At 45.0% G+C, this 13,534-nt stretch overlaps 1 protein-coding gene across 1 annotated transcript in view; it reads right to left on the bottom strand.

Moving 5' to 3' along the window:
* The window catches only part of kiaa0825 (KIAA0825 ortholog), a 147,222-nt gene that overhangs the window by 103,251 nt on the left and 30,437 nt on the right, over positions 1–13,534 (bottom strand). The window contains exons 5-8 of the mRNA XM_042330687.1: positions 8,375–8,548; positions 6,779–6,867; positions 6,374–6,598; positions 3,203–3,480 (exon numbers count right to left, since the gene is read on the bottom strand). Of these exons, the coding sequence (XP_042186621.1) occupies positions 3,203–3,480; positions 6,374–6,598; positions 6,779–6,867; positions 8,375–8,548 (766 nt within the window). The remainder of the gene's footprint in view (positions 1–3,202; positions 3,481–6,373; positions 6,599–6,778; positions 6,868–8,374; positions 8,549–13,534) is intronic.

The raw sequence follows: 13,534 nt of genomic DNA, 5'->3' as shown, positions 1-13,534 counted from the left end.
GTGCAGTCAGGCCATCGCTCGCACACAGATATGCAGATTCTTTACAACTCAATTACAGAGTTTTAGTACCTTTGGCAGTGCACTAACAATCTCCCTTGGCTGAGAAACTACACTGGACATCAATAAATCCCCCAGAATATTTAGGAAAATATGTCTGGTGAACCCCCTGGCTTTTTATGGCTTTCTGCTTGTTTTAAATCTTTGTTGTCATGGAGGTGCAGTTTTCTTTTAGCCATGACCAGGGTTGGGGAATAACAGATTACATGTAATCCGTTACATGTAAGGGATTACAAAAAATGGTAACTGTAATCCGTTGTGTTAGCAGCAAAAATATTGTAATCTGATTACAGGTACTTTAGAAAAACTAGATGATTACTTTGAGGATTACTTTTACATTACGAAAGGATGTTTTCAAAAAAGAAATTGTTGGCACTTCTCTGTTTTCTCAATGACATTCAAATCAGCATTGAAAAAAAGGTGCAAGTTTAAGTTTGTTCCACCTCAGCGAGTCTGACCACAAGTCAGAGACCACTATGATGACACACCAAATGTGTTTGATGGATCGCGGGAAAAGAGCAGGAATAGGCTTTTGGAGGCTACAGTCCAAGCCATGTCTTCCAATGGTACGACTGGTGTCGGCATCCAAAGATTATCCAACTTGAATAAACACTTGGAGGTAAGAATGACAGTAGTGGTGTAGTCTACAGTGATATGGATATCACTTATTACTGATATCTACGTAGCGCATTGATGTGAATCACACTGTTACTCTCTCATTTAGATATTTGCGCCTTATGGATTGTGGTTGTTGTGGGTGGCTGTTCACAAATCTAAATGTGTATTTGAACCCAATAATGATTGAATTCAAGCAGTTTACGCTGCGTATCAATCATTGTTTTTTAACCAGTGGACAGCCAGTGAATAATACATTCTTGCAACAGCTTCATAGTGAGGATCTCAGCCTACGGAATAAAAATGGGGCATTCATTGCTCAATCTAATTCATGCTGATACAAAAAAGAAATCCATTGGCCTAATAGACACATGCTCAAACTCGTCCAGGTTTGATAGACTTAAAGGGGCCATCTGTAGGTGCTACATTCATTCTTTAACTATATATCAATGGATATATCTATAGATTCTTGAAGAATATAACTTATAAATGCCTCATGAGCTTAGTTCAACTGTCACACTCCATGAGAACCCAAAAACATAAGCTTGTTTTACGCCAATGTTTGTAACATGGTTAAAACTATACTTTTTATATAATGGATGGCCAGTCCTTGCATCCATAGCTCTGTCTATTCATCTGAGAGTGGTTATTATTCTCCAGGCCCATCCCTCATCTTTTTACCAAAACAGAGGCGGGGTGGCCGTTTTGTTATTGTTTCATCTGTGCATTTTCCCTTTAAACGGCTGCAAATTATCAAGATGTCAAAGTGTCACCAACAAAAAGGTAAACAAAAGGCCTATAGCAAATGTAGCAGCATATGGCATTCATTTTTCACTCAGCCTTGTCTCAGGATGGTAAGTTGGTGGTTGAAGATATCCCTCTAGTGGTGTGGGGGCTGTGCTTTGGCAAAGTGGGTGGGGTTATATCCTTCCTGTTTGGCCCTGTCTGGGGGTGTCCTCGGATGGGGCCACAGTGTCTCCTGACCCCTCCTGTCTCAGCCTCCAGAATTTATGCTGCAGTAGTTAATGTGTCGGGGGGCTAGGGTCAGTTTGTTATATCTGGAGTACTTCTCCTGTCCTATTCGGTGTCCTGTGTGAATCTAAGTGTGCGTTCTCTAATTCTCTCCTTCTCTCTTTCTTTCTCTCTCTCGGAGGACCTGAGCCCTAGGACCATGCCCCAGGACTACCTGACATGATGACTCCTTGCTGTCCCCAGTCCACCTGGCCATGCTGCTGTTCCAGTTTCAACTGACCTGAGCCCTAGGACCATGCCCCAGGACTACCTGACATGATGACTCCTTGCTGTCCCCAGTCCACCTGGCCATGCTGCTGCTCCAGTTTCAACTTCCACCTGACTGTGCTGCTGCTCCAGTTTCAACTGTTCTGCCTTATTATTATTCGACCATGCTGGTCATTTATGAACATTTGAACATCTTGGCCATGTTCTGTTATGTTCTGTTGGCACAGCCAGAAGAGGACTGGCCACCCCACATAGCCTGGTTCCTCTCTAGATTTCTTCCTAGGTTTTGGCCTTTCTAGGGAGTTTTTCCTAGCCACCGTGCTTCTACACCTGCATTGCTTGCTGTTTGGGGTTTTAGGCTGGGTTTCTGTACAGCACTTTGAGTTATCAGCTGATGTACGAAGGGCTATATAAATAAATTTGATTTGATTTGATTTTTAACATGTAAATAGCACTTTTCAGTAGTGCTCAAAGCAGGCCATTCCATGAGTGCAGCATTTATTTTTCAACTCGAATCAATGAGCCCAATCAGTCCTTCATGACAACAGAGTTGGGTTGGCTAATAAATCCTTAGTTTTGGGGTCATGCTCAGGTAAAACAATTTGGCTAATCTATACTTCCATATTTCCAAGTCCTATTGTTGAAGCTCAAGGGGCATAACATTTATTGGAATGACTGGAATTCTGATAGACTTTGGTTTTTAATGTAAAGGCATCATTGAATCGTATTATTTGTAGTAGAAAGCACCTCTTGCACAGAGATGCAGTGCCTTAGACCGCTGCACCACTCGGGAGCCCACAGAACCAAACCATGAAGTAAAATTGAACATCCATATGTGACCAGCTATGTAAACTTTAACATTGACTTATCCTGCAATAGATGCCGTTCAATTGGTAACATACATTTTTGTCTTCAACTAAAGCCTCTTGAGGGGAAAGTCATCTAAAAGTAACTGCACGTAATCAGACTACGTAATCAGACTACTTTTGGGTACCCCAAAAGTTACGTTACTGATTACAATTCTACACAGGCAACTAGTAACTGTAACGGATTACATTTAGCAAGAAGTAACCTACCCATTTAGTAACCTACCCAACCCTGGCCATGACACAGGGTTGTCGTGATTATGTAACTGAGAAGGGAGTTGGAAGGTGGACTGTTGAACAAGGGGAGTGGGTGGTGTTTAATACAACTATTAAGCTCTTGAGTGTGGGAACAAACAGAGGTACACATGCACACATTCGCACGCACGCAGTATACAAACTCACACACGCAGTCTAAACAGACTCACACTCTGGCTGCGGTGGGGTTAGTCTCTCTGAGTTGGGCCTCATAGTGACACAGCCGTTGGTGGATGTATATACTGGTGCCCAGCAGAGCAATAAGGTTCTTCAAGGGGGCAGCAGAGGGCACCTCCCCTGCCCGTTCCTCCACACGGCTCAGGATGGCAGACGTGACCCAGGCACACACCTCCACGAAGCTGCAGCGCACCTCCAGGAGGGCGGCATCTCCACACGCCTCCGCCAGGGGCAGGAGGGCATCACACTCCCCCATGATGTCGCCACAGAACTAGCCAGAGAGGAACAGAGTGGGGATGGATGAGAGCCAAGCCAACAAGAGAGAGAGAAAGCGAGAGCGAGAGTGACAGCATAGACATGAGGTGCCTCTCAGTGAAGGCATGCTATAAACTACAATACGTCTCAATCACCTTTGTTTCTCTGCTTTTACACTCCCATCTTAGCCATGCCCCAAACTGAAAGGTCAGGTTCAAAGCTATAGAGGTCACCGGTGGTACCTTAATTTGTGGAGGACGGGCTCTTAGTTATGGCCCGGAACATAATGAATGGAACGGTATCGAAACAGATCGAACACATAGTTTCAATGTGTTTGATACCGTTCCATTCACTCCAACCACTATTATGAGCCGTCCTCCCCTCAGCAGCCTCCTGTGACAGAGGTGTTTAGCTCTTCCTCCTAGTCCTCAACCTCTGTCCCCCTGGCAGACATCACCTACCACATCTACACCTCCGCTCATAACATCAGGATACATCTATTTCTATCCAGCCCAGGGAAAGAATGTCTCCAATGTGCATTTTATTAGTGGGGATTCAGTTTGAACGACAGCGGGGAGCTGCGGTGCCGGGCCGGGCCGGGCCAGAGCTTGAGTGACTGAACGTCTTCCAGTTCCCCTCCCGCAGCGCTTGGACAGCAGAAGCAGCACGTCTCCTTTTTTCCACATCGGTCCCGGGGAAACTTTTCTGTTTGGGCCATGCTGCACCTTTCTGTTTGGAAAGGACAGGATACGTGAGGAGCCTAGCAGCTGGGTGCGGTCTGTCTGGGGGAGGATGGTTGGTTGTTTTCAGTGGAGGAGGAGGGTGAGGAAGAGGATGAGGGGGGGGGGTAAGAGGATTGTCCAGAGAAAGACAGTGTCAAATGAATCACCTCACAGAGCGAGAGACAGACACAGAGACATCACCCTGACACACACACACACACACAACGCTTCCCATTGACAGGACATTGAGAATAACGACAGAGGGTCAGCGAATGCCAAAGAGTCACACGTGTGTGAATGAGTTCACCCTACTTTTTATATGTGAGCTATGTGCCAGGGTGATTTAAAAGCAGTAAAACATGGCCAGGTATGCTCATATATTTCCTAAATTCCCAGAGGAGTTGGCTTGCCCTTAGTGTGGAAAAGCACTGAATGTATTTTCTCCCTTCTCCATAACAACGCCCTTCCAATAGTGTCAGCACGGATATATCAGCTCAGTTCCATTTTGTTTTACACTCACACTGCCTTACTTGACTTACTGTAACACTGGCAGGAGGTCTGACAGTATTACAGACTGAACCTATGGACTATAGACTGAACCTTAACTAGCTCAGAACAAAGATACGGATCGGCGACAGGTCTTACAGGAGCACTCCACTGCAAGGTGATTGAAATGACACAGAGGTAAGGCACGAATTGGATCACTCTCTGTTTCTATGAGACGTTTGTAACGCGAGGCTACAGGCAGCTGAGTGTACAGGCAGGGGTGAATGCAGGAAGAGCAAGCGTTAACGTTGCGCCGTCAAACTAACGGACTTACACAGGTAACTGCTAAAATAATGGAAACACCAACATAAAGTCTCTTAATAGGGCGTTGGGCCACCAAGAGCCGGAACAGCTTCAATGCACCTTGGTATAGAGTGTACAAGTGTCTGGCACTCTATTGGAGGGATGCGAGGCCACTCTTCCATGACAAATTCCATAATTTGGTGTTTTGTTGATGGTAGTGGGAAAACGCTGTCTCAGGCGCTGCTCCAGAATCTCCTGTAAGTGTTCAATTGGTTTGAGAACCGGTGACTGACCCACACACGCACACACACCCTTTTAACCGAGCCATGTTAGCCAAAATAATGGGCAACTAGGCATTTTTATACATGACCCTAAGCATGACGGGATGTTAATTCCTTAATTAACTCAGGAACCACACTCGTGTGAAAGCACCTGCTTTCAATATCCTGTACTTTGAATACCTCATTTACTCAAGCGTTTCCTCGATTTTGGCAGTTACCTGTACCTATTTATGGTAATGTGGGCAGTGGAACGGGTCATGCAACTGAAGCTGGGATGAAGCTACAAAGGTATGCATATGAATGAGTGAAATATTGATCGGCTAATGCTTTCAAACCGGCCACATTTCATGCTCGGGTCTTGTATAGTAATTTGCTCTCGCCTCAAACATGCACGCATATGTCAAAAAAAGGGAGACAAAAAAAAAAAAGGTCTCGCCTTTGGTCTCGGTGGGTGCTCCTCAATGCATATGCATGTATAACCTTTGAGCTGAGAGGCTCTCATATTTTAAGCGTTGACCTACACATAAATATGTTGTACAGGTCTTGAGCGGAGACAAAGTCTTGACACTCGTTAGCAACGAGGAGCCAAAACGAGTGTCGGTGTAAGGGGCTAGAGGAGAGGAGGAGGAGGAGGAGGAGGAGGAGGGGAGACAACACAGGCTTCTTATGAGGCAAGGACAGACAAAGAGGTTAAGGCCCCAATTTGATCAATTGCAGATAAGGAAAACCGCTGCGGGTTCAATCAAAATGCTTATGGTGTAGCTTATCATAGGTGTTAGCCACATTAAACACACATACCCTACAACCTGGTGAATCAGGAAGAGGATAGGGAGGAAGATAAGGAGAGGACGAGGAGAGAGAGAAGTGGATGGACGGGGGGGAGAAAGGTATGAGTGAAGAACACTAATGTAAGAGAGATACTTGGAGTGGGGGATGATGATGATGAACGAGAGGGGGGTCATCTTCATCTGAAGAGGAGAGAGTGTTGATCGGTGGGGACTTAAGCAGAACAAAATACTTCTGGGCTGAGGGAAGACAGACAGGGCTGCCTCTGTCACACAGCCTGCTTTTTCTTCACACAGATCACCCACATATTTGTGTTGATCTTTATGCTTACCTTGGCGACCATCTTGGGGCGGTCCCTCTCTGGGCAGGTGAGGGAGGAGTCATCTCTGTGGGGTGTGCTAGTCAGGACCACGTGGGCGGAGCCAGATGTGTGTGACAGCTCCTCCTGCTGCAGACTCTTGGTGCACACATCCTCCAGCACCACCTTGACACAGTGAGCCATATGGGGCACCAGCTTCCTGAACGCAGCCCTCCAATCAAACTCCAGAACAATGGCCTATGACCAGGAAGATACAAAAGGTCAACCAATCAACACGAGGAAAGGGCAAAATGAACATCTAAAGAGACTGATTAGTCAGAAACATGTTCGATCAGGTGATATGGCAGCAGTTGATAGAATAATGGTTTATTGCTCAAGCTGCATTTCCTCCTCCGAGGCAGCAGAGGGCAGTCTCACCTCCGGACTCTGGAAGAGCGTCTCTGCCGTGGTCTTGCTACCATCGACAGTGGTCATATCCAAGTCGTCTTTGGTCTTTTTCAATATTCCTATCAACAGAAACAGATATGGATTCCAAATGAATCTCAACATTGGAATAAGGTCTCAGATGATATGGATGGGTTTGGCCAAATCTCCAAGCCCATAGCTAAGATAAATTAAATGGCCATCAACCTAAAGACAAGGCCATGACATAAACTCATCAATAACGCATATTTTGAGACAATAGGCTATTCGGGAAATATAGCTACTGTATAATTCTTAAAAGTATTGCTGAAATGTCCACGATAATATCCCATGGTAAACGGTGGGCAGCATGGATAATGTTTGCATAACTGTACATAAACCAATCAGTAAAAGTGACAAGCAAATGACGACGTGAGCAGTAAATCAAGTTTTAAGTCAAATGCAACAGTGAGCGGTTTATTAGTCTAAATCTGGGGCTTGGAGTTGATTTGAACCCAGATAGCAACGGCCATAACTGGGCTAATCCTTTGAGGGGGTGAGGGGGAGGATAAGACGGGTATATGGGGGAACAAATTAAAAGGAGCACACATCAAGGCCACGTTTTCCTAATCAGAAGCGGAAAAGTGAGACCCCAGGCGAGGCAATTTAGCCGAAACAAGACCGCGCGGAGCGGAAGAGGGGAGGAAGCAGCCCACGCGTCACTTTTTGACCTTTAAGCCCATCTGATGAATTTCTGGTAATTAAGCCGTTTGATTGCCTCGAATTAATGATTTGGATAACTGCCCTTTAAAGGCTGTTTACTTCTCTGTAAATCGAGCCTTTCTGCATGTCTTGTTTTTTAATGTAACCTTTATGGAAATTACTACATGCACCAAAAGCTTTCATTTAACTTCCCTGCTCCAGTTCAGAGGGGAAGAGGAGATGGCTGGCAAAGACTTGTATGGCAACAACGATAATTCCCTGTTAAAAGTGCACATTTCAATAACACATGGAGAGCATGCAGTCGGTTTAGACTGTATGTCCAGGCAAGTTACGTGTGCAAAAGCATGTAATGTTGTTGTTTGGTGTTCTGTGTGCATGTGTTGGAGTAGACTTGTCTCAGCCTGATGTGCAAAGAGACCTCTTCTTCTGAACATCATGTGCTCGCTCTCTCTCTCTCTCTCTCTCTCTTTCTGTATCTCTCTCTCTCTCTCTCCCTCTCTCTCTCTCTCTCTCTCTCTCTCTCTCTCTCTCTCTCTCTCTGTATCTCTCTCTCTCTCTCTCTCTCTCTCTCTGCATCTCTCTCTCTCTCTCTCCCTCTCTCTTCTCTCTCTCCCTCTCTCTCTCTCTCTCTCTCTCTCGCATTCTCTCTCTCTCTCTCTCTCTCTCTCTCTCTCTCTCTCTCCTCTACCTCTCTCTCTACCTCTCTCTCCCTCTCTCTCTCAGGATACCTGCCATCAGTCTCATCAGTGGAGACTGTTGCGAAGGATGTGACATCACTGTTGCAGTCTATATTCACAGTTCACGCAGACATGCACTGGTGTTTGTGTATGTGTATGTGTGTGAGTGTGTGTGTGTGTGTGTGTGTGTGTTTCTGTAGCGGTTGTGTACCTCTCACACTGCAGGGAGTCTCCCCAGCACAGTTGATGAATGCCAGTTGAGTGGCCAGCTCGTCCACTTGGCTCTCCAGGCCCAGCAGAGTGCAGGCTAGCTGGGTCAGGACCCTCAGCTGGTGAGATGTTAGGCTGAAGTTCCTGTCTCTCCTGGGGGGCAGCTCCAGAGGCGCTGTGGTGGACGAGGTTACACAGAGAAAACAACCACTTTAGCCGATCTGTCACTAGCAGGCTGTCATTTCATATTACAGGATTATTCAACCTCGTGGTATTCCACACACGCACACCCTCACAAACACACTCACACAGACGCACGCACGCCCGCATACACACACACCTCCACTCCATCATATCACACCCTCTACCACCTTAGTATAACCTTACACCCCCTTATGAATATCGATTCCCAGCACTCCAACAACAACAAAAAAGGACAAACTTTCTCCTAACGAAGTCACACCTCCTCGGCACAAACTTTCTCTCTCCCCCTATAACCCGCGGATGACCCCCTTCAGCAAATATGGATTTCCCATTTCCGAAGCTGCCAAACCCATCACCCAGGGGATGTTCCGCATTAAGCCAAAGAATGGGCGGCGATGAAATGTGTTGCTGTACTCCCAGACACATGAACAAATACTTTTGTGTGTCTGCTTAAACGAGTTCCTCCACTGCAAAGGCATTTGGGAATGGATCAGCGCGGCATTAGCCATCGTTATAAAAGCATGGCCATGATTGAGTGTGGAGAAAAAAAGAAGAAGAGGCTTCCAATAATTGCGACACTATTGCCTCTAGATCCTAATGTCATTTTGTCACATTGTTAAACAAAATGGGGAAAATATGACAACACACTCGTTCCCTCGTCTCCAGGCTTAATCATGCACGAGAGTGTGTGTCGGGACTGGTAAACATCTTTATTTGTGGACGCCTTTCGCCTTACATTTGCACACGTCACTCTTCCTAGATGATTATCCCGATGCTCCGCTGGTCACCTTGCAACAATATTCATGCTTCAAATGTGCGTGTTGGCATGTGCAAGTACGTGTGTATGCCTGCAGTGTGTGCATGTGTGTGTGTGCGTGCGTGTGTTTGTGTGTGTGTATGAGAGTGTGATTAAGCAGCATAGGCCCATGGCTCTGCAGCTCCTCAGTAATGGTTTCCAGTGGGAGTCAACGACCTGGCTGACACACACACACACACACACACACACACACACACACACACACACACACACACACACACACACACACACACACACACACACACACACACACACACACACACACACACACACACACACACACACACACACACACACACACACACACACACACACACACACACACACACACACACACACACACACACACACACACACACGCTCGCGCGCCTGTCACTCGCTCTGTACAGATTGAGAGACAGAGAGACAGCAACTACAGCCAGGGAGCTAACTGAGACTCTTACTTAGCAAGGAGTTACAGTCAGTGTCATAATGGGTAATTAACAATAAACTGGTCGTACATACATCTAAAAACCAAAAGCATGTTATACGGTTCAAAGCATTCTCTTAGACCTGAACCTGAACTGGAGTTGTACATAAAAGGTGTGACAATTGAGCAAGTTGAGGAAGCTAAACTCCTGGGTTTAACATTGGACGGTCAATTATCATGGTCAAGTCATATTGACAAAGTTATTGTGAGGATGGGGAGGTTTTTTTTTTACACAAAAAATCAACTGTACTAGTTGTTCAGGCTCTGGTGTTGTCCCATCTTGATTACTGTCCAGTAGTATGGTGAGGTGCAGCAAGGAAAGACCTAGCAAAGCTGCAGCCGGCTCAAAACACAACATGCCCTTAACTGCACACACAGAACGAACATCAACTACATGCATGATAGTCTTTCATGGTTGTGGGTTGAGGAGAAATGGACTACTTCTTTTCTAGTCTTTTTAAGAAACATTTGTGTGTTGAAAATGCCTAACCATCTAATCTATTTGCATACACGTCAAACAGACATATAGTGTGTTCAGAAAGTATTCACACCCCTTGACTTTTCCCACATTTTGTTGTGTAAGAATTCAAAATGGATTACATTTAGATGTTGTGTCACTGGTCAACACCCATTACCCCATAATGTCAAAGTTGTCACGCCCTGGCCATAGAGAGGCTTTTATTCTCTATTTTAGTTAGGCCAGGGTGTGACTAGGGTGGGCATTCTAGTTTCTTTATTTCTATGTTTTCTATTTCTTTGTGTTTGGCCGTGTGTGGTTCTCAATCAGAGGCAGCAGTCTATCGTTGTCTCTGATTGAGAATCATACTTGGGTAGCCTTTTTCCCACCTGGGTTTGTGGGTAGTTGTGTTCTGTATAGTTTTAGTTACCTTACAGAACGGTTTGTTTCTCGCTTTGTTATTTTTGTTCTAGTGTTGAGATTTAAATAAATATCATGAACAAGTACCACGCCGCGCTTTGGCCCACTCCTTCTTCATCAGACGAGCGTTACAAAAGTGAAATTATGTTTTTTATAAATGTTTGCTAATTATTTAAAAATGAAAAGCTGAAATGTCTTGAGTCAATAAGTATTCAACCCCTTTGTTATGGTAAGCCTAAATAAGTTCAGGAGTAAACATTTGCTTAACAAGTCACATAATAAGTTGATGGACTCACTCTGTGTGCAATAACAATAATATCTCTGTACCCTACACATACAGTACAATTATCTGTAAGGTCCCTCAGTCAAGCAATGAATTTCAAACACAGATTCAACCACACAAACTAGGGAGGTTTTCCAATGCCTCGCAAAGAAGGGCACCAATGGAAGATGGGGGGAACAAATTTAATATCCCTTTGAGCATGGTAAAATTATTGCACTTTGGATGGTGTATTAATAGTCCCAGTCACTACAAAGATACACGTGTCCTTGTAAGGGGTGTGTGTTGGTGTCAGGGAAGTCAGGCACAGGAGAACATACTTGGTATAAACAGAGTAATTTAACTTCTTTGGGGTACCCCCCCCTTCTTCTCAATTTCTGCCTAAAGACATACCCTAATCTAACTGCCTGTAGCTCAGGCCCAGAGGCAAGGATATGCATATTCTTGGTATCATTTGAAAGGGAACACTCTGAATTTTGTGGAAATGTGAATTGAATGTAGGAGAATATAACACATTAGATCTGCTAGAAGAATATACAAGGAAGTAAACATACGTTTTCTGTTTTGTATTGTTGCTGCATCATCTTTCACATGACCAAGAACAGACAAACATACAGATAGGATGCTGGGGATGATTTGAATGAAGAACATAAGATGGCAACAATAGCTGAGCAAAGTTTTGGACAGATAACTTCAAAAATGAGCGAGCTACATGACATTGAGCATGAAGTCACCCAGGTGTCCCACACAAATGTACCCAAATGTACCCAAGTGGCCGAATTGGTACAGTGATACATTTTGAAGGAAAGAACTATATACAAAATACATAAATGCTATTCTAACATACCCCCCCCCCAAAAAAAAAATATATATATAAAATATATATTTGTAAAAATATATATAATATTAATAATAAAACAAACAATTAACAAGGGTAACTATTTACATATTTTCTATTTACAATATTGTGAAGACCTTCAGTCCTCTTCACAATATTGTGCTGCTGGTGCCATGGCCCATAGCAGTCTCTTTCTGCTGTTAAGCAGAGGCTTACTGAACAGGTGGTGCAGGTGATGGGGCATTTCCTATGACGAAGGGCACAACGACGTCTCCCTACTGTGTCCTTTTTGCCCTGAGGCCCATTCATGCCTGCAGAGATGAATCTGGGCAGGTGAACACTACTGGTTGGAGCAGAAGGGACAGAGGTAGAGGGGACAGAAGGTGCTACAGTGGACTTGCTGTAGCTAGCAAGCTCCTGGATGAGCTGCTCCCTGAAGGCTAGCTGTGAGATGGGGGGCTGTCCACAGCTCTTAGCCATTTCCTTCTGGAGGATGAAGGCATTCACCACAGCAATGTCAATGAGATGATAGAAAAAGGTATTGTACCATTTCATGGTCTTGTGGAGAACATTGTAGTATCCTATCAGCGCATCTGACAGGTCCACACCGCCCATGCTCTTGTTGTAGTCCTTCACAACAGCTGGAATGGGGACATTTTTGTGGTCCATGCCCCGCTACCGTCCTTCACATGCCTGACGACGTGATCTCCACTGAAGGACTTATGGATACTGGAGCACATGACCACCTCTCTGGTATCCATCCACTTCACAAAGAGCAGGCCATCTTCACGGATCCATCACATGGTACCCCGCTCAGCCCGCTTAGGCATGTTGTTCACCTTTGTCTTTGGAAAGCCCACTCTGTTGGTCCGAATGATGCCACAAGCCCACACATCCCGCTTCCTCAGCTCTGTAAACAGGGTAGGGCTTGTGTAGAAGTTGTCCACAAACAGTTTGTAGCCATTCCACAGCAGTTGAAAATCCAATAACTCCATAACGGAATCATAACTCAGTCCATTACCGGTAGCAAAACTGTTTTTCCCCTCATAAACAAAAAAATTGCAAGTGTAGGCACACACAGAATCAGCCAAAACAAACAGTTTGTAACCCCATTTGGTTGGTTTGTTACGCATGTATTGTTTGAGGCTGATTCTGGCCTTTGAGGCTACCATCCTCTCATCGATGAACAGGTTCTGGGCGGGCTGAAAATAGGTCTTGCAGGCCTCAACGATGTTGAGGGTAGAGAGGTTTGATTTTGCACAGCCTATCAAAACTTGGTGTGCCTCTCTTCTTGTCATTCTCCCCATCAACTTCTGGGTCACTGATGTGAAGCGCCCGTGAGATGGTCAGAAACCTTTTACAAGACATGACAGTCATGGGGAAAGGCAGTTGATAGAGAGCTGACGTTTTCCAGTAGTCCCTTAGAGTTTTCAACTTCACCAGCCCCATGTAAATGACCATTGAAAAGTAGCAGAAAAGGTCTGACATGGAAATGGTCTTCCACGCCTCTTTCTTTCCTGCTTCTTAGCCCCGTACTTATTCGTATTCGACACCAGGGAGTCAACAACTGACGAGGTGAAAAACAGTTGAAAAAGTTGAAGGGGGCTGTACTTTGCAGTCATGTCTAGTTGAGGTCCTGGCTGCCTTTTGAGTCTAAAAACTGGTGGATTTGGTTC

This window comes from Oncorhynchus tshawytscha, linkage group LG12, assembly GCF_018296145.1.
Source record: "Oncorhynchus tshawytscha isolate Ot180627B linkage group LG12, Otsh_v2.0, whole genome shotgun sequence".
In the NCBI taxonomy this organism is placed as follows: domain Eukaryota; kingdom Metazoa; phylum Chordata; class Actinopteri; order Salmoniformes; family Salmonidae; genus Oncorhynchus; species Oncorhynchus tshawytscha.
This window is presented reverse-complemented; position numbering and strand designations above follow the sequence as displayed.